General features: G+C 37.8%; 1 protein-coding gene across 1 annotated transcript in view; it reads left to right on the top strand.

Moving 5' to 3' along the window:
* The window catches only part of LOC128660336 (ATP-binding cassette sub-family B member 5), a 414,907-nt gene that overhangs the window by 334,410 nt on the left and 57,593 nt on the right, over positions 1 to 22,904 (top strand). Inside the window, exons 24-26 of the mRNA XM_053714135.1 lie at positions 11,375 to 11,475; positions 20,869 to 21,009; positions 22,346 to 22,502. Coding sequence (XP_053570110.1) covers positions 11,375 to 11,475; positions 20,869 to 21,009; positions 22,346 to 22,502 — 399 coding nt within the window. The remainder of the gene's footprint in view (positions 1 to 11,374; positions 11,476 to 20,868; positions 21,010 to 22,345; positions 22,503 to 22,904) is intronic.

Below are 22,904 nucleotides of genomic sequence, written 5' to 3' on the forward strand. Positions count from 1 at the left end.
ACACAATTTCCTTTTTATAATCAAGATAGCCCTGTATCATAATTGCACCTCCCTTGTCAGCTGGGTCAAATTACAATAGAAGCATCATTGATCAGTGTACATGTGGCTGCCCAGTCTGCGGATGTCATATTGTTCCTGTGCTTAGGTGCAGTAGAACCTGCTGCTTTCTGCTAGACAATCCTGGTAAAGGTGCGAATGCTGGGGTTAGTGGTGGGTGGTTCAAAGGCACTAGGCTTCCTAAAGTGATTTCCCTTGTCCTTCATTGTTATTCCCTGAAAGAAGTCCCCCAGTTTAAGCTGTCTCTGGAACATCATAGTATCTATATAAGTCATAAAGTCATTATGCACCGTGGTTGGGACGAATGACAGTCCCTTGTTGAGAACAGTTCTTTCCTGGTCACTAAGATCATACCGGCTGAGGTTTACCACTACATCCTCCTCCGTCGTGGTTGGAATGGGGGTCTTCTTCCAACGGCCCCACTCCTAATGTGTGGTCTCGTATCTCCCTTATGTGGCTGATCTGGTGGTGATGCCTAAAAAAGACTGTGATGTACTGGGAGCGTTGGTCATATGTCCTTGGGCATCTGTACCGTCGGTGTCTGATCCAGAACTGGTATCCACCGTGTTAAAGTGTCTGTTGTTATAGACTCTCTGTCTTCTCTGGCATCTTGATTGGTAATATGTTCTTTCTTCCGGTCCCAATAGCCATCTGTATAGTTTCTTGTCCCTGTAGTTCTCAGTTACATAAATCAGCTTTTTGTTTTTGAATGCTACCAGTGCATTGTTGTACTCTCTCAGTTGGGTAGAAATCTTTTCCATCCAATTCTCAGTCCTATCATGGGATAGGATAGCACTTTTTGCTTCTTCAATGAGTGTGATTTCAGTCTTGACTTTCTGTAGTTGATTCCTCACTTCCTCCACTACCAGTAATATGAGGTCCAGGGAGCACTTATTCAGTACAGTGCACCAACATTTACAGAATTCAGGGTTTGATTTCCCTATGGTCGGTACGTTGTTGATACGGAATCCCCTTGGGATTCATTTCTTTCGGTGATATTCGGATAGATAAATAATAATACGTTTCAAAAGCTGTTGGTAGATGGTTTGTGCTCTGTCCGCTGGGGTCTCAGGGATGACTGTATCAAACAGAATTCTAGCAGCATCAGTGTCGCTGAGAGTTAGTGTCTCTGCTCCCTCAATATCTGCAGGGATGTTAGGGGTGGGTTGTGATGCTGGTACTTCCTCCATAGGTGCAGCAGTCAAGTTAATAGTGCGCGTGTAGCCCAGTGGTAAACAGACACAATACAGTGTGGGGTGAAGGATCCAATGAAGTCAATGTGGGTGGGTGCAGCGGGATGGGTACAATATTAACAGAGGCTGGTGCACTCACACAAACAGGTGTCCAGTTGCCAGGGTGCTGAATGCAGGTAGAGGTAAAGGTAATAGAAGACAGCACTCACTGAGCTTAAGGATAAGCAATAGAAGCTTTTATTTACGTGATGTTTCGGGGACAGCTCTCCTTCATCAGACCAACAATAAAATGTGACAAACAAACATTTATACCCTCTAAGACCCTCCCCCAGTGAACAGAAATTGCGCCAAAAACGGTTGTCAAGGCAACCATACACTGTTTACACAAAAATACATACACACCCAAATACAAGTTAATTAGTATCAGATACAATGTACCCAATCTATCCCAGAACATCCACCTCAACCTAAGTAAACATATTACATTAAAAAGTACAAATTACAAGAAAAAGTCATGGATATAACTTGCTGCTAGCACAGAGCAAAAAGAAAGAAAAAAGAAAAAAGAAAGAAAAAGGGAGAACTGACTTAGCAATGATAAAAGCATAGCAGTAATCTAAATATACATCATGATATAAATAAATATATATATATATATATATATATATATATATATACATGCCAATTTGTAATGTGACCAGAGGAATAGCAGTGCAGCAAATAGGAAATACAACATAATGTGCACTTAATAAATTGTCACTTAATCAATTGGAAAGTGAGACATACTGCATAAAGTAGGATCAAATAACCATGGAGGATGCGATAAGTATGCTAATAATATTCGTGGCACTGAGGACAATGAAACAAGGTTACACCTATATCCAGTGTAAAGCATAATAAAGCAACATGAATGTAGATTGCAGATATGCCTATCTCCCCATAACACATCTATAACCCTGATCACACAGCAGAGCGCTATTCCCAAGAACGTACCTTGTATGGTAACAGTCCAAAACAGCAGCACCGTGTGTCTAGAGGTGTGGATACAATGCACTAACCAGAGCCACAGTGTGGGAGGGCTGTAAGTAGTCCTGTCACACAAGCTGCTGTCAGTCAACGAGCCAGAGGTATCTGATAGGTCAGATAGGTCAGCATTCGCACCTTTACCAGGATTGTCCCACAGAAAGCAGCAGGTTCTACTGCACCTAAGCACAGGAACAATATGACATCCGCAGACTGGGCAGCCACACTGATCAATGATGCTTCTATTGTAATTCGCCCGGCTGACAAGGGAGGTGCAATAGTTATACAGGACTATCTTGATTATAAAAAGGAAATTGTCACAGCTAACGGATGCCCTCACATACAAGTCTTTACCTTGTGATCCGACTATCATTTACAAGACCCGCATTTACAGTGTCATTGAGCATGCCTATCAGAAACAATGGATTGACGGGCACCTTAAGGAATTGGTTGACTGTAAAATATCCAGTCAGACCTATTATCTACACCCTACCTAAAATTCACAAAAGACTGGATTCCCCACCGGGTCGTCTCATTGTCTCCGCCAGGGGATCTTTACTCCAACCTCTGGCCACTTACGTGGACTCTTTACTACAGCCTTTTGTACTCAACATGCAATCATACCTACGGGATTCCCTGTCTCTTATTGGCATACTTTCTCGGGTGAATGACATTGGGCCTGATGACATTTTGGCTAGCATGGACGTTACCAGCCTTTATACAATAATCCCACAAGAATCTGGTATCCAGATCATATCCCAATGCTTGAACAGATACCCCTACGTGGGTCCACCTCCAGAATTTATTGTGGAACTCCTGACCCTATGCTTAAAGTTGAACTACTTCAAATTTGAGAAAAGTTTCTATCTACAGTTGACCGGTACAGCCATGGGCTCCAATATGGCTCCGGCATTTGCTAACTTATTTATGGAGCACATCAAAGAAAATATCTTTATGGTATATTAACAGACACGAGTCCTGCACTACAAGAGGTACATTAATGATATTGTCCTTATCTGGAGGGGCACTGAAGAATCCCTGATGAACTGGACCAACCACCTGAATGCACTGAATGAACCGGTAAAATTACTGGCGAGACACCATTAGACAGGGAAGTACCTACTTTAAAACCTCCAAGGACCAACTTCATCACTACCTTTACCCCTAAAACTAGGGGACTGGGTACCACTCTCAAGGAACACTGGGAAATAGTGAGAACTGATATGACACTGCCCTATATTAAGCATGATCCACCGAGTATTGGATACAGATGGGGCAGGAACTTGAGGGATATCCTAATGGTAACAGACCCCATTATTAGCTACAGCACTGACAGTGTAACTGTCTCTACACGACTTGGTTCTTTCAAGTGCCCTAGCTGCACTACCTGCAACACTATGCTACCAAGAAATCCCCATAACAACCAAAGGTATGCAATCAAACACCATTTTAACTGCACCACAAAGTTTGTCATATACATGCTGAACTGTATTTGTGGACTATTTTATATCGGCAAGACTGATGACGATATAAAAAAACATATGTCTAACCATAGAAGTACCATACAGGCGGCAATTGACAAAGGGAAAAGCGACCAGCCGGTTGCTAGGCACTTCATGGAACAGGGACATACAGTCAAGGACCTCGGATTCATGCTCAGTGACCATGTACCCCCGCTTAGGAGAGGTGGTGATAGGCACAAACTCCTACTACAGAAGGAAGCAGAATGGATCTACAAACTGGATACCATCCACCCTAAAGGACTGAATATGGGTAACAATTGGCATTGCTTTCTATAAGTATGTTTGACCCTGTCATTTTATTTTATTGTATTTTATGTTATTCTATTTTACATACATCTGTTAGGTACATACTCCCCTACCTGGGATGCTTGAACACCATACGGACTTTGGTTACTGTAAGCCTGTTTTTTGCTGTTTATCATTAGCTGTTGTCCAGGCTGGGTAACTTTATGGTAGTCGCCAGCTCATAGCAGTGCTCTTACTATGTACTTATTAGTATACATTTATTATGACATTAGGCCATATTGGAGCTTAGTGGGACATAGCGTCCCATACTCCTATGACTGAGTCCACTAGCCTTATTCTGGGCCCCGCTCATTGTAGCCTTTGACTTGTTGTATATACTTATACACGCAGATTTATAGGTATTTAGTACAGCATGCACACTACATCCTATATTTTATGCCCCTGTCGCCTTTTGCAATGTGCTTCTCTTGCATGCTGGCTCTCACATACTCCTTACTGTAAATGGCTCTGCTGTACGTTGTGTGTGCAGCTTATTCATTGTGTTCAGTATGTGCATACATTACAGCCTGACTGTCTACTCATTATTCACATATATCTGCTGGCTACACCTTATATGGTGTTTCTTACATTGACACTTTGTACAGACGGACTTGTCCCTTCCCTGACTACATATAACATTTTCCCAATGACTATTCACTGCAACTGTATATCTTTCCCATTGATTGCAGCCTGTTGTACTGACACTGTTCCACTAGGGAGTTTAATGGTTGAACAGTATATATCTTTTCTCTTATTACAAACCACATAGAGGTGCACCCCCCCCCCCCCTGACCTATCAGATACCTCTGGCTTGTTGACTGATAGCAGCTGGCGTGACAGGACTACTTACAGCCCTCCCACACTGTGGCTCTGGTTAGTGCATTGTATCCACACCTCTAGACACACGGTGCTGCTGTTTTGGACTGTTACCATACAAAGTACGTTCTTGGGAATAACGCTCTGCTGTGTGATCAGGGTTATAGATGTGTTATGGGGAGATAGGCATATCTGCAATCTACACTGATGTTGCTTTATTATGCTTACTGCTGGATATAGGTGTAATCTTGTTTCATTGTCTTCAGTGCCACGAATATTATTAGCATGTTTATCGCATCCTGCATGGTTATTTGATCCTACTTTAGTCAGTATGTCTCACTTTCCAATTTATTAAGTGCCAATTTATTAAGTGCACATTATGTTGTATTTCCTATTTGCTGCACTGCTAATCCTCTGGTCACATTACAAATTGGCATGTATATATATATATATATATATATATATATATATATATATATTTATATCATGATGTGTATTTAGATTACTGCTATGCTTTTATCATTGCTATGTCATTTCTCCCTTTTTCTTTCTTTTTTCTTTCTTTTTGCTCTGTGCTAGCAGCACGTTATGTCCATGACTTTTTCTTGTAATTTGTACTTTCTTTCATGTAATTGGCAAGAGTCCATGAGCTAGTGACGTATGGGATATACAATCCTACCAGGAGGGACAAAGTTTCCCAAACCCCAAAATGCCCACAAACACCCCCCCTCACCACACCCACAATTCAGAGTAAGACCGCCTGTGAGAAGATTTTTTTTCTCACAAATTCCAGCAAATGCAGTAAAAGCTCAGGCTTTCCTGAAGTGTGTTTCAGACCTGGAGTTATCAGGTATAATCATGCCAGTTCCGTTTAAGGAACAGGGTTCTTTGGTTTTATTCAAATCTATTCATTGTCCCAAAGAAAGAAAATTCATTCACACCAGTTCTGGATCTGAAAATTTTGAATCGTTATGTAAGAGTACCAACTTTCAAAATGGTGACTATAAGGACTATTCTGCCTTTTGTTCAGCAAAGGCATTATATGTCCACAATAGACTTACAGGATGCATATCTTCATACAGATCATTATCAGTTTCTGAGATTCTCTTTTCTAGACAAGCATTACCAATTTGTCGCTCTTCCTTTTGGCCTAGCTACAGCTCCAAGAATCTTTTCGAAGGTTCTCGGTGCCCTACTCTCTGTAATTAGAGAACGGGGTATTGCGGTGTTTCCTTATTTGGACGATATTTTGGTACTAGCTCAGTCTTTACATTCTGCAGAATCTCACACAAATCAACTAGTGTTGTTTCTTCAAAGACATGGTTGGAGGATCAATTTACCATAAAGTTCCTTGATTCCTCAGACAGGGGTCACCTTTTTAGGTTCCATGACTCTGACTCTAACAGACAAGAGACAATTAAAATTGGTTTCAGCTTGTCGGAACCTTCAGTCTCAATCATTCCCTTCAGTAGCTATGTGCATGGAAGTGTTAGGTCTCATGACTGCAGCATCAGACGTGATCCCCTTTGCTCGTTTTCATATGAGACCTCTCCAGCTTTGTATGCTGAATCAATGGTGCAGGGATTATACAAGGATATCACAATTAATATCCTTAAATCCCATTGTTCGACTATCTCTGACTTGGTGATTAGATCACCATCGTATAGTTCTAGGGGCCTCTTTGGTTCGTCCAACCTGGACTGTGATCACAACAGATGCGAGTCTTTCAGGTTGGGGAGCTGTTTGAGGATCTCTGACATCATAAGGGGTTTGGAAATCTCAAGAGGCGAGATTACCAATCAATATTTTAGAACTCTGTGCAATTTTCAGGGCTCTTCAGGCTTGGCCTCTGTTGAAGAGAGAACCATTCATTTGCTTTATGACAATATGACAGCTGTGGCATATGTCAATCATCAGGATGGGACTCACAGTCCCCTACCTATGAAAGAAGTATCTTGAATACTTTCTTGGGCGGAATCCAGCTCTTGTCTAATTTCTGCATTACATATCCCGGGTGTAGACAATTGGGAAGCGGATTATCTCAGCCGTCAGACTTTACATCCGGGGGAGTGATCCATCAGGATCTCAAATCATTAAATTTGAAGTTATGGAAATTGAACGCCTAGTGCTTAGTCATAGAGGTTTCTCTGACTCATTGATTAATACTATGTTACAGGCTCGTAAATCTGTTTCTAGAAAGATTTATTATCAAGTTTAGAAGACTTATATTTCATGGTGTTCTTCTCATAAATTCGCTTGGCATTCTTTCAGATTTCCTAGAATTTTACAGTTTCTTCAGGATGGTTTGGATAAGGGTTTGTCTCCAAGTTCATTGAAGGGACAAATCTCTGCTCTTTATGTCTTATTTCACAGAAAGATTGCTAAGCTTTCTGATATTCACTATTTTGTACAGGCTTTGGTTCGTATCAAGCCTGTCATTAAATCAATCTCTCCTCCTTGAAGTCTTAATTTGGTTTTGAAGGCTTTACAGGCTCCTCCATTTGAGCCTATGTATTCTTTGGACATTAAACTACTTTCTTGGAAAGTGTTGTTCCTTTTGGCCATCTCTTCTGCTAGAAGAGTTTCTGAATTATCTGCTCTTTCTTGTGAATCTCCTTTTCTGATTTTTTCATCAGGATAAGGCGGTTTTGCGGACTTCATTTAAATTCTTACCTAAGGTTGTGAATTCTAACAACATTAGTAGAGAAATTGTTGTCCCTTCCTTGTGTCCTAATCCTAAGAATTCTTTGGAGAAATCCTTAAATTCTTTGGATGTGGTAAGAGCTTTGAAATATTATGTTGAAGCTACTAAAGATTTCAGGAAGACTTCTAGTCTATGTGTTATCTTTTCTGGTTTTAGGAAAGGTCAGAAGGCTTCTGCCGTTTCCTTGGCATCGTGGTTAAAGCTTTTGATTCATCAAGCTTATTTGGAGTTGGGTCAAGCCTTGCCTCAGAGAATTACAGCTCATTATTATTATTATTATTATTATTATTATTCTTTATTTATAAAGCACCAACAGATTCTGCAGCGCTGCCCATGGGTACAAGGATAACAGTAAAATGGAGAAACAATACGATAAGACAAAATTTTACAAACAAAAACAGGGGGAATTGAGGGCCCTATTCCCGTGGGAACTTATAATCTAGATGGGTAAGATGGGAAACAGGAGGTTTCCACTAGATCAGTTTCTACTAGATCAGTCTCCACTTCATGGGCTTTTAAGAATGAAGCTTCAGTTGATCAGATTTGCAAAGCAGCAACCTGATCTTGTTTGCATACATTTACTAAATTCTACCGTTTTGATGTATTCGCTTCTTCTGAAGCAGTTTTTGGTAGAAAAGTTCTTCAGGCAGCTGTTTCAGTTTGATTCTTCTGCTTATGTTTTAAGTTTTTTCTTTTCATTTCATGAGAATTAACTTATATTTTGGGTTGCGGATTATTTTTTTCAGCGAAAAATGGCTGTTTTTATTTTTATCCCTCCCTCTCTAGTGACTCTTGAGTGGAGTTCTACATCTTGGGTATTGCTATCCCATACGTCACTAGCTCATGGACTCTTGCCGATTACATGAAAGAAAACATAATTTATGTAAGAACTTACCTGATAAATTAATTTCTTTCATATTGGCAAGAGTCCATGAGGCCCACCCTTTTTTATGGTGGTTATGATTTTTTTTGTATAAAGCACAATTATTTCCAAATTCCTTTGATGATGCTTTTTACTCCTTTCTTTATCACCCCACTACTTGGCTACTCGTTAAACTGCATTGTGGGTGTGATGGGGGGGGTGTTTGTGGGCATTTTGGGGTTTGGGAAACTTTGTCCCTCCTGGTAGGATTGTATATCCCATACGTCACTAGCTCATGGACTCTTGCCAATATGAAAGAAATTAATTTATCAGGTAAGTTCTTACATAAATTATGTTTTTTAATGTTATATGTTCATTTAGATTGAGGTGGATGTTCTGGGATAGATTGGGTACATTGTATCTGATACTAATTAACTTGTATTTGGGTGTGTATATATTTTGGTGTAAACAGTGTATGGTTGCCTTGACAACAGTTTTTGGCGCAATTTCTGTTCACTGGGGGAGGGTCTTAGAGGGTATAAATGTTTGCTTGTCACATTTTATTGTTGGTCTGATGAAGGGGAGCTGTCCCCGAAACGTTACGTAAATAAAAGCTTCTATTGCTTATCCTTAAGCCCAGCGAGTGCTGTCTTATATTACCTTTATCTCTACCTGCATTCAGCACCCTGGCAACTGGACACCTGTTTGTGCGAGTGCACCAGCCTCTGTGAATATATATATTATATATATATTTATAGACATATAAAAACACAAATACATATATAGCCATATATAAAAGTGCATTTAAGCAGATGAAAGCATGAAAAAGCATATTTATGCAGTATATTTTTTTATAAAGTGTTATGCTGTGTATATACTGTAAATATTTCACATTCCTATGTTCTGCACATAGGGGAATATGTTCTAAGTATTTATGAATAGATATCCCTATATATATATATATATATATATATATATATATATATATATATATATACACAGTATATCTGTATATATCTATACATATATATATATATATATATATATATATATATATACTGTATATATATATATATATATATATATATATATATATATATATATATATATATATATATATATATATATATATATACAGTATATATATCTCAAGTAGGAGAAGGCACTCACTGGTCTTTTCAAGTGTACTTTATTTCAAAAGTGTGACGTTTCGGGGACACACTCCCCTTCCCTAGCCTGAGGAAGGGGAGTGTATCACCGGAACGTCACGCTTTTGATATAAAGTACACTGAAAAGACCAGTGAGTGCCTTCTCCTACTTGATATATTTAAGCGCTGGCACCTTGGCAGTTGCCATTAAGGTGAGAGTGCTCATTATTGCATTATATATATATATATATATATATATATATATATATATATATATATATATATATATATATATATACATACACACACACACAGTCATGGCCAAAAATATTGGAACCCCTGCATTTCTGTCAGATAATGCACCACTTTGCCTGGAAAATTGTTGCAATAACAAATTTTTAGGCATTCTCATGTTTATTTCTTTTGTTTGTATTGGTATTACACAAAAAAGTGGAGAAAATAATGCCAAATCTGACACATTCCACACAAAACTCCAAAAATGAACTGGACACAATTATTAGCACCTTCACACAAATTGTGAGAAATAATTGCATTCCAAGTTTGTGATGCTCCTGTAATTTGTAATTAAACTCACCTGTATCAATTAACAGGTGCTGACAATGAGGCTTTTAAACAAAAGAATACAGTCCCTACAGTCAAACATGGTTGAGGTTCACTGATGTTGTGGGGTTGCTTTGCTGCTTCAGGCACTGGATGTCTTGACTGTTTGCATGGCATTATGGAATCTGAAGACTACCAAATAATTATGTGGTTCAATGTAGGGCCCAGTGTCAGAAAGTTGGGTCTCCATCAGAGTTCATGGGTCTTACAGCAGGACAATGACCCAAAGCACACATCAAAAAGCACCCAGAAATGGTTTAAGACAAAGCACTGGAGAGTACTGAACTGACCAGCAATGAGTCCAGATCTCAATCCCATAGAGCACCTGTTGAGAGATCTCAAAACAGCAGTTGGGAGAAGGAACCCTTCCAATCAGAGTAACCTGGAGCAGTTGGCTAAAGAAGACTGGTACAAAATTCCAGTAGAGAGGTGTAAGAAACTCATTGATGGTTACAGGAAGCGATTGATTTCAGTTAGTTTTTGCAAGGAGAGTGCTATCAAATATTAAATTGAGGCTGTCAATAGTTTTGCCCAATCCATTTTTGGAGTTTTGCGTGGAATGTGTCAGATTTGGCTTTTTTTCTCCACTTTTTTGTGTCATACCAATACAAACAAAAGAAATAAACATGAGAATGCCTAAACATTTGTAATTGCAACAATTTTCTGTGCGAAGTGGTGCATTATATAACAGAAATGAAGGGGTGCCAATATATTTGTCCATGACTGTGTATATATATATATATATATATACACACATATATACAGTATATACACAGATCAGATATATATAGAAGTATATAGGGCTAGCGGCTAGCGCACTCGCACTCGCGAGTAGGGTGTAAGGCTTTTTTCATCTTTTTTTGCTCCATTGTCTTCTATGAGGGAATACATTATCACGAGCTCTATATTCAAAGTTCGGCTTTTTCAGCGCATTGGTTAGTGCGCAAGTGAAAACTTTTTACTTTTAATACTTTTAGTGGAGTTTGTACTCAAGCGGGAGCGTTAAATACCGCTCCACTTGTAATTTTGGTCTATGTAGTTAAAGGGATATACAAGTAAAATCTGAAACTCACAATAGTGCTTTATTATCATACACATTATATTCCGTACATAATCATTTTTCTCTTCATTTTATCTTACAGATTGCAACAGAAGCTGTGGATAATATACGAACTGTTGTATCACTGACTAGAGAAACAACTTTTGAATATATGTATTCTGAAAGCCTGCAGAAGCCATACAGGTCTGATTATTCTCTTGCTTTTTGTTTTGACAATGCATTTTTCAGTCACTGAATTAATATTAGTATTAGTAGAATAATACCACATTAACAACTTTTTAAACTTGGCTTAAAGTGCAGTACAATATATTTAAATTAATACGGTGCCGTCTTTATTATCAGTTAATCTAAAAGTATCACATAAATGTAAATGTATTAGAGTTCTATGATGTCTCCAAGCTATGGGCCAGATTACAAGTGGAGCACTAAATATCGCTTTCAAGAAAGCGATATTAGCACTCCACTATGTAATACCAGCACACAATAATGTGTGCTGGTATTACAAGTCAATCCCAATATTGCATTGCTAGGAGACATTGCGCTCACGAGAGCGCATTTCCATAGGCTGCTGTGGGAGCCTTGTTCTGATGCCATCAGCAAAGGAGCTATGTAGCGCAGCGATGGGCAGCATTTTACAATATATATGTATATGAATATATACTGTACATATATATTTATTTATTAATATGTGTGTATAGACATATTATTATTATCGGTTATTTGTAGAGCGCCAACAGATTCCGTAGCGCTATAAACATAGACGGAATACAAGGAAACATTTATAGGGATCAGACAGGTAGAGGGCCCTGCCAAGAGTAGCACTGTTGTAGTCAGCTCTAAAGAAAGTGATCTACAAACAGCATTGCTCTTAGGCTTACATGCTAAGGGGGTTCAAGGGGATAGCAATGAAGGAGAGGAACTGATATAAAGTAAGGTTAGCATAGGTTGTATGCATCCCTGAACAGTAGAGTCTTTAGGGAGTGCTTGAAGTTTTCTAAACTAGGAGAGAGTCTTGTGGAGCGAGGCAGAGAATTCCACAAGGTGGGATCCAGTCTGGAGAAGTCCTGTAAGCGGGAGTGTGAGGAGGTTACAAGAGAGGAGGAGAGGAGGAGGTAATGAACAGAGCAGAGGGAGAGTATCTAGAGACAAGGTCTGAGATTAGGGGGAGCAGTGCAGTTGAGGGCCTTGTATGTCAGAGTGAGAATTGTGCGTTTAATCCTTGAGGCAAGTGGAAGCCAGTAAAGGGATTGGCAGAGAGGTGCAGCAGATGAATAGCGACGTGTAAGGAAGATGAGCCTGGCAGAGGCATTCATTATGGATTGTAAAGGATTTAGGTGGAAGCTGGGAAGACCAGAGAACAGACTTGCAGTAATCGAGGCGGGAAAGGAAGAGAGAGTGGATTAAAATCTTAGTTGTGTCTTCTTGTGTAATGAAATGTCTAATTTTAGAGATGTTTAGAGATATTAACACATAAATATATGTATGTATATAGTCATATACATATGCATTGCTGTCTTTCATTGCAGTTTTTGTTCTAACAACCCACTCCCACCAACTTTAGACAAAAAAAACTGCCCAGTGCAGTTGTTTTTAATTGAAAAAATGCTAACTTTTATATTAAAAGAAACTATAATGCCCTCTATTTTAAGGGCATTTGGGGCACTTTTAAAAAGTTAAGCAAATATCGGATCTCTGGTTAAGTTTTTGAGCGCTATTTGCTACCGCAAGCTTGCTGTAGGTTAATTATCTCGCTCCTGTAAACAGGCAACTTTGCCCGTTTGCGGGAGTGCAATAATTTAGCACTCCACATGTAATCTAGCCCTATGTTTCTAAAAACCTCCTTTTTTGACATAAAATTGTATAAATGTAAAGTTAGGGAAAATTATGCAATTATTATTGACTTTTCAGTCAAAAATCAATTATTTATTTAAAAAATACATTTAAAAAAATCAGATTTTTTCAATTTAAATTGGATTTTTTTAAATTTAAATCACACTTTTTTATTTAAATCAATTTTTAAATAAAAAGTTTTGTGAGGAAAAATCTATCTAAAGTTATTTATCTGGAACTATAGGGCCCCATTACATATGCAGCGTCGCCCGCAAAAGCTGGTGACACCGTTTTTTGTGTGTTTTTGGTATCCTATATACAGCGCCGCATATAAATGCGGCACGTATATTTCACCTGTCGCCCGCAATTTTTACTCCCATAAGCTAACATGGGACCGTGTCGTAAATTGGTATCCAATATCCAGCGCAAGGCCTTATGTGGCGAAAATTGAGAAATCTTACTCCATTTTTACCTCGCCATAAAAGGCAGCCGTAGCAGGCCTTGTGCTGGGTATGGGAGCACCGTAACTCCCGAAAATGCCTTGAAAAATAAACTAACACCTAACGCATGTGCAATGTCTATCTACCTGTCAACCGCAATCCCCCACCGCAATAACTAATAAACTGTATTAACCCCTAAACCGCCATAGCCCACACCGCAATAAATCTGTTCTAGTATTAACCCCTAAACCGCCTTAGCCCACATAGCCTATTAAATGTATTAACCCCTAATCTGCCGCCATCAACGTCGCCGCCACTATAATAAAGTTATTAAGCCCTAAACCTAAGTCTAACCCTAACACCCCCTAACTTAAATATTATTTAAATAAATCTAAATAAAATTAATATTATTAACTAAATTATTCCTATTTAAAACTACTTACCTATAAAATAAACCCTAAGATAGTTACAATATAATTAATAATTACATTGTAGCTATTTTAGGATTTATTTTTATTTTACAGGCAACTTTGTATTTATTTTAACTAGGTGCAATAGCTATTAAATAGTTAATAACTATTTAATAGCTACCTAGTTAAAATAATTACAAATTTACCTGTAAAATAAAACCTAACCTAAGTTACAATTGCACCTAACACTACACTATCAATAAATTAATTAAATTAATTAACTACAATTACCTAAAATTAAATACAATTCAATAAAATAAACTATAGTACAACCCCCCCCACTAAATTACAGAAAATAAAAAGAATTACAAGAAGTTTAAACTAATTACACCTAATCTAAGCCCCCTAATAAAAAAGCCCCCCAAAATAATAAAATGCCCTACCCTATACTAAATTACAAATAGCCCTTAAAGGGGCTTTTTGTGGGGCATTGCCCCAAAGTAAACAGCTTTTTTACCTGTAAAAAAAGAAATACACCCCCCCAACATTAAAACCCACCACCCACACCCAACCTTAAAATCCATCCAATCCTGCCTTAAAAAACCTAACACTACCCCATTGAAGATCACCCTACCTTGAACCGTCTTCACCCAGCCGGGCAGAAGTCTTCATCCGATCCGGGCACAAGTGGTCCTCCAGCCGAGCAGAAGAGGTCCTCCATCCGGGCAGAAGTCTTCATCCAAGCGGCATCTTCTATCTTTTTCCATCCGACAAGGAGCAGCTCCATCTTGAAGACATCCAACGCGGATCATCCTTCCTGGCTGACGGACTAACGACAAATGAAGGTTCCTTTAAATGACGTCATCCAAGATGGCGTCCCTTGAATTCCGATTGGCTGATAGGATTCTATCAGCCAATCAGAATTAATGTAGGAAAAATCCTATTGGCTGATGCAATCAGCCAATAGGATTAAGCTCGCATTCTATTGGCTGATTGGAACAGCCAATAGAATGCGAGGTCAATCCGATTGGCTGATTGCATCAGCCAATAGGATTTTTCCTACCTTAATTCCGATTGGCTGATAGAATCCTATCAGCCAGTCGGAAATTCAAGGGACGCCATCTTGGATGACGTCATTTAAAGGAACCTTCATTCGTCGTTAGTCTGTCGGCCAGGAAGGATGCTCCGTGTCAGATGTCTTCAAGATGGAGCTGCTCCTCGTCGGATAGAAGAAGATAGAAGATGCTGCTTGGATGAAGACTTCTGCCCTGATGGATAGATTAGGTGTAATTAGTTTAAACTTCCTGTAATTTTTTTGTATTTTCTGTAATTTAGTGTTTTTTTTTTTTTGCACTATAGTTTATTTTATTTAATTGTATTTTATTTTAGGTAATTGTTTTTATTTAATTAATTTAATGATAGTGTAGTGTTAGGTGTAATTGTAACTTAGGTTAGGTTTTATTTTATAAAATAGTATTTATTATTATATTGTAGCTATCTTAGGGTTTATTTTATAGGTAAGTATTTAGTTTTAAATAGGAATAATTTAGTTAATAATATTAATTTTATTTAGATTTATTTAAAAAATATTTAAGTTAGGGGGGTGTTAGGGTTAGACTTAGGTTTAGGGGTTAATAACTTTATTATAGTGGCGGCGATGTTGGTGGCGGCAGATTAGGGGTTAATACATTTAATAGTAGAAATAATAAAGATGGTGTAGATTTACAAATATAGAGCCCCTTCAATTTGTAATATAAGGCAATAAGTATAGATATACAATCTATTTATTCTTCTATTTAAACCAGTTAAATTCACTGGTAGAGTATAAAGAAGGGGGGTGCTAACTGTCTAATAGGTATATGGGTAACCAAAAGAGAAAAGTTGACAGTACCCAGCACTCACATAACACCATAAACAGCAATGATTATAGAAACTGGGTCAGTGTCAGGAACTGGTAATATATTAAAACATAACTTTTACTATTAACAAAGTAAAAAATGGTAAGGTGTACCAAGGTGTATTATATAGATAGTGTTGAGGACATACATTTAAAACTTAGAATAAAAAGAAAAGATCAGGACTGTATGTGTGAGACACAGGAGCAAAATTATCTCCCTGGATAACTGTTCAGATAAACCGTTTGGCTTAGAGCTCTTGGAATACATGGATTGCTCTCAAACTTATCTATAAAAGGAGATTGACCCCAACAACATTATCTAATCTGAGCAATGCTGGTATACAGAGCAGGAGCGGAGCCTCTGAGAAAGCCGTGCTAGCGGCGAAATGCGCATCAGGCGTTGTCTGTGCGTGTGAGACCCTTAATTGTGTTCCTCCCTGGGACCGTTCAGACTGATTTATATTAAGGCATTTGCCTCCATTTATTCAGCCTCATTTGTCAACCGGCTCTGCTCCTGCTCTGTATACCAGCATTGCTCAGATTAGATAATGTTGTTTATCTGAACAGTTATCCAGGGAGATAATTTTGCTCCTGTGTCTCACACATACAGTCCTGATCTTTTCTTTTAATTCTAAGTTTTAAATGTATGTCCTCAACACTATCAATGTAATACACCTTGGTACACCTTACCATTTTTTACTTTGTTAATAGTAAAAGTTATGTTTTAATTTATTACCAGTTCCTGACACTGACCGGGTTTCTATAATCATTGCTGTTTATGGTGTTATGTGAGTGCTGGGTACTGTCAACTTTTCTCTTTTGGTTACCCTAATACATTTAATAGCCTATGTGGGCTATGGCGGTTTAGGGGTTAATACTTAAATAGGTTAATTGCGTTGTGGGCTATGGCGGTTTAGGGGTTAATATGGGGGGGGTTGTCGTTCTAGGGGTTAATACATTTATTATTAGTAGTGAGAGGGGGGAATTGCGGATATAGGGGTTTAACGTGTCGGGCTATTTTTGGGAGGTGTGTTAGACTGTTACGGGAGATTTAAAATTATCTTTACTTTTCTTAGGCGCCGACAGTTTCTAAAGTGCCGTAAGTCACTAGCGACTCCAGAAATTTGTAGTCACGCTCATTTCTGGACATCGCTAGTTTATCAGACTTACAGCACTTTAGGAACTGCCGGCAGGGTATATGTAATACCCCGATGTGTGAGGTGAAATTATGGATGGTGCAGGTTCCCATGCTTGCGCCGAAACCTGCACCATATATGGGATCGCACCCATAGATTATTTTTTTTTTATTATATAGCAAGATGCTGTATATTTATGGCTTTAATGTTTAATTTTTTTGGTAAATTAATTTGATTAATCCATTCACAATGTGATGCTCTCCCAGAGGTTTGTGTCAGATTATTTTGGTCAATTTTTCTATCTTGAATATATTATCACATATTCTTGGTTTTGTAGTTCTAAAAACAGTGAATTTGTGTCTGCAGAAATAACATGCCCCTTCCTTACAGCAAAAAACATTTGGGTTTCAGATAGAGCATACAATTTTCAGTTTTACGATTTACTTCTATTATCAAATTCCCTTCATTCTCTGAACACATTGGGGTCAATTTATGAAGGTGCGAGCGGACAGACATGATCCGATATAGCGGATCGTGTTCGCTGCACATTGATAAATGCCGACAGCATACGCTGTCGGCATTTATCATTGCACCAGCAGTTCTGGTGAACTGCTGGTGCAATACCGCCCCCTGCAGATTCACGGACAATCGGCCGCTAGCAGGGGGTGTCAATTAACCCGATCGTATTCGATCATGCTGATTGCTGTCTGCCACCTCAGAGGTGGCGGACGAGTTAAGGTCTTATACCAAAAATAAAAAAAACAAATTACAAAATTAAAAAATCCTAACACTACCGTAAAAAACTAATATTACAAAAAAAAATGAAGAAAAATTAAGAAAAAGCTAAGATTACAAAAAATAATAAATGAAATTATCCAAAATAAAAAAAATTAAACCTTATCTAATATCCCTATAAAAACAAAAAAGCCACCCCAAAATAAAAACACCCCCTAATATAACATGAAACTACCAATAGCCCTTAAAAGGGTCTTTTGTAGGTCATTGCCCTAAAGAAATTAGCTCTTTTTTGAATTTTTTTTACAAAGTCCCACCTAAGACCTAACTAAAATAAACCTAAGCTACCCATTGCCCATAAAGGGGCATCTGTATAGACATTGCCCTTAAAAGGGAAATCAGCTCTTTTGTTGCCCATAAAAAATAAAAAAGCCCTAAACTAAAATAAACCCCCCCCAAAAAACACCTAATATTAACCCCGACAAAGGTACTTATAATTTTTTGAAGTCCAACGGTGAAGTTCTTCTTCCAGACGGCTCCATCTTCAATCTTCATCCCGGTGTCGCGGAGCCATCTTCCATCTTCATCCAGGGGTTGCGGAGCTGATGCGGCGCGGAGCGGTGCAGGATGGCCGACCGCAATGACATCCAATGTGGAGCCTCCTCTTCATGCAATCGTCCGCTGCTCACTGAACATTGAATGCAAGGTACCCATTTTATATTGGGGTTCCTTGCATTCCTATTGGCTGACATTTCCAAATCAGCCAATAGGATGAGAGCTACTGAAATCCTATTGGCTGATTTGAACAGCCAATAGGATTTCAGTAGCTCTCTTCCTTTTGGCTGATTTGAAATTTACGCCAATATAAAACGGGTACCTTGCATTAAAGCTTAAGTGTGCGGCGGTGATCACATGAAGAGGACTCTCCACACTGGATGTCTGCACGGCTACCGTTCCAGTTCCACACCGCCTTCCCCCCGCGCCACTGGGAGGAAGAAAGAAGATGGCTCCACGCTGGATGAAGATGGATCCGCCTGGAAGAAGACCTTCACCACCGGACTTCAGGAATGGTGAGTACCTTTGTCGGGGTTAGTGTTCGTTTTTTGTTTGTTTTTTGGGTGTTTTTTTTTTAGATTAGGGATTTTTTATTTTTTAATGGGCAGCAAAAGAGCTGATTGCTCTTTTAAGGGCAATGCCCATACAAATGCCCCTTTAGGGGCAATAGGTAACTTAAGTTTATTTTAGTTAGGTCTTATTAATTTTGGGGGTTTGGGTGATTTCTTTAGGGCAATGCCCTACAAAAGGCCCTTTTAAAGTGACATGAAACCCAAAAAAATTCTTTCATGATTCAGATAGAGAATGCAATTTTAAACAACATTCCATTAACTTCTATTATTTAATTTGCTTCCTTCTCTTGTTATCCTTTGCTGAAATGTTTATCTAGGCAAGCTCAGGAGCAGCACAGAACCTAGGTCCTAGCTGTTTATTGGTGGCTGCATATATATGTAGATTGTGATTGGCTCACACATGTGTTCAGTTAGAAACCATTAGTGCATTGCTGCTCCTTCAGCAAGTTATACCAAGATAATGAAACAAATTAGATAATAGAAGTAAATTAGAAAGTTGTTTTAAATTAAATTCTCTATCTGAATCATGAAAGATTTTTTTTAGATTTCATGTCCCTTTAAGGGCTAATGGTAGTTTATTGTTAGATTAGGGTTTTTTTATTTTGGGGTGGCTTTTTTGTTTTTATAGGGATATTAGATAAAGTTTATTTATTTTTTATTTTGGATAATTTTGTTTATTATTTTTTGTAATCTTAGATTTTTTTTATTTTTCGCAATTTTAGAGTTTTTTTTTGTGATGTTAGGTTGTTTTTTTTCGTATTGTTAGGATCTTTTAATTTTGTAATTTAAGTTTTTTATTTTTGGTATATATTTCTTTTTTTAAATAGTTAAGTTTATTTATAGTTTAAGCTTAGGTTTTTTTATTTCACAGGTAAGTTTTCATTTATTTGAAGGTAGTTACATTTTATTAATTTAAAGTTAAGGGTGTTAGGTTTAGGGGTTAATAGTTTAGTTTGTCGCGATGTGGGTGTTTAGGGGTTAATAGGTTAGTTTAGTATTTGTGATGTGAGTGTTTGGCGGTTTAGGGGTTAATAGGTTTATTTTGTGTCGGCGATGTTGGGGGGTGGCGGATTAGGGGTATTTAGACTATGGGTTTTTGTTAAGGTGTTAGGTTTTTACATAACCTTCTTGTCTCCATAGACATCAATGGGGATTGTGTTATAGCGATTGCCATTCCGCAATCACAGGTGTTAGTTTTTTTTCTGTGGGGGAAAACGCGCACGAGCACGTCAAGTCAGGACTTGGCTTTTGTGCGGTATGGAGCTTAACACATTATAACGCACAACACAAGAACGTTTTTTTGTAACTTGTAATGGCAGCGCTATGGAAACTGCGGTATCGCTAAATTTTTAGCGTTATTTATGCGCCGGGTTTAGCGCACAACTTTTAATATGGGTGAATGTTATTTAGTGAAAGTATAATTGGGATGATTTTAGGAGACATTTGGTGTTTTTTAAACTATTTAAACTATGCTAAATACGTTTGCACTCATCTATTGCCAAAGTATGTTAAATCTTTTTTCAAATCTTTATTTTATTTTATTCCATTCCTATACATAAAATATCTCACAGAAGAAAAACTCAACTTGTTTGTTATTATTATTTTTTATTTAAATGGCTCAGCAGTAAAGGCAATAAGGAGTTTAACAAAATACTCAAAATACTAGAACAAGGTGTTGTTATCTCAAGTCAGAGAGTAGTAGGTTCAACCGTTCAGGAGCAATGTGTGCTAAACACTTCCATACAAAATGAATAGTTGAAGCATCAAAAAGCTTCCAACAGAAGTAATAAGGAAAAATACTAATGTTTTGGATATTCCTAAGGCCACCCTCAGAAGGAAATCAATGGGCAGGCTCAATGGGTCTTCTGGTTCTTACCTTCCATGAAAAATTAATGTCTCTATGTTTATTTTATGTTATATAATTTTTACTAAAATTTCTTAGTGTAGTGTTCCATTTTCTTTAATCACACGTTTACAGTGTTTCCTAAAAATGTGTTTCAGGAATGCCCAACGCAAAGCACAAATATATGGTATCTGTTTTGCATTCAGTCAGTCGTTTATACACATTACCCATGCAGCATGTTATCGTTTTGGTGCATATATGATAGCCATTGGAAGGATGACTCCGGAAGAAGTATTTCTGTAAGTATTATTTTCATTTTATTGCACATAATTACATCATTCATATCTTCTGTTATATAGTACATTTTGTTATACAACATACCCTTACCAAAAAAAATAGTACAAGATCTCTGAAACAGAGATATTACCAAAAAATAATTAAAGAACTACAGTATTTATAGTATAGTAATTGTGCAGTAAATTATACCACCTTCTTGCAAAGAACTGCTGCATTTATGGAAAGCAAATAACTAAGCATTAGATTTTTTTTTATATATATCCCAATGTTTCCCTAAATATTATTAGTTATTTTGATGCTTGAGGCCACTTTTTGTATAAGTTATTCTATCCATGGCTGACCCATGACCCTCCATCATAATTATATACCACAGCTAAGACCTCCCTGCTATTATCTATTAGCCATAGTTATAATCTCCACCACCACCAATATTAATTGTAAATGGTCACCTGCCTGGTTTTAACCTTAAACAACCCAGCCCCAACACACTTATAAGCTGTTAAATGCCCAGTGAATCCACGGCTTTCAACATTAAAATGCCAGAGCCGTCTGATCTTGTTAATAATTTTGAACCCAACCTCTAAATGAACTGGAGTAGTTGTGTTGGGAATGTGTGAATGGGTGGGTTGTGTTTATAATAAGAATTTATTCTGTTGAAGAGTCCAAAGGTTAAGGATTAAATGAATATATGTACATAATTTTTATTGCAGTGGGAGGGTTCACAGTTAGTATTTAATTGCTGTATAGGGCTCTGGGTTATTGAAGGTTAATATATTGGGGGCAGATTTATTATTGTTGTGATTAGGGTTATTAAACTGTGAGGGATCTGGGACAGCAGAGGCTTCAACAATATAAAGGACCCTACAATGGTTCAAATGTTTAATTTTAAAATGAGGTTACTGCTACTTTAGAGCTTAATAGCAATACCAAGCCAAAGTGGGTTTAATAATTGATTCCACTAAAGGAAATTGTGATAGACTGATTCCTGCTAGCACCATTTTTCTGCCCAATTGTTACACTTTTCATTAGCTTTATACGAAACCATTCCTCTCTTATACCATCTTACTGCATAGTTACCAAGTGTTTTGTTTTTTAATCTAAGTAACAGGGAGAACAGCTATTTTGTGTACGGATATAAAAGATCTTCAATTAAAAGGTACTTTTACTGAAACATACAGTTGATGACTGTGCACAACTCATTAATGCTCGCTGGCTGGCTGTGACAATCTTCTCTATACAATGCAACATAAAACATACATTTTCAGTTCATTTTAACGCCATAGTGATGATGACATAATTGAATAACTATTACCATTACTATCTATATTTTCTCCTTAGTGTATTTTCCATCCTAGCATATGGAGCAATTGCACTTGGACAGACATTATCTTTTGCACCAGATTATGCCAAAGCTAAATCAGCTGCTTCCCATCTGTTTTACCTCTTTGAAAGAGAACCAACTATTGATACCTACAGCCATCAAGGACAAAAACCTGTAAGTGACCTTTTACATTCATTCTAATCAGAAATAGCTTATATTGACCTAGATTACAAGTTGTGCGGTATGGCTATGCTGCTAAAAAAAAGCGGAATAGTCATCTCATCCGTATTACAAGTCGCGGCGGTACGGCTATACCGCTAGCGTTTTAGCCTATACCACAACGATCCATTCCGCACTCAAAAAATGGCTTTTGAGTGTGGAATTTTCAGGTCACCCGTATTACAGGTTGTGCGGTCCGGCTATTACGCTAGCGTTATAGCTTATACCACCATAATCAGTTCTGCTATCAAAGAACAGTAGTTATGGATTATTCAGGAAAAAAAAATGTTTCACAAAACTCATAACAAATGCTACAAAGTTCACTAACACCCATAAACTACCTTTTAACCCCTAAGT

This window comes from Bombina bombina, chromosome 5 (assembly GCF_027579735.1).
Source record: "Bombina bombina isolate aBomBom1 chromosome 5, aBomBom1.pri, whole genome shotgun sequence".
In the NCBI taxonomy this organism is placed as follows: Eukaryota; Metazoa; Chordata; class Amphibia; order Anura; family Bombinatoridae; genus Bombina; species Bombina bombina.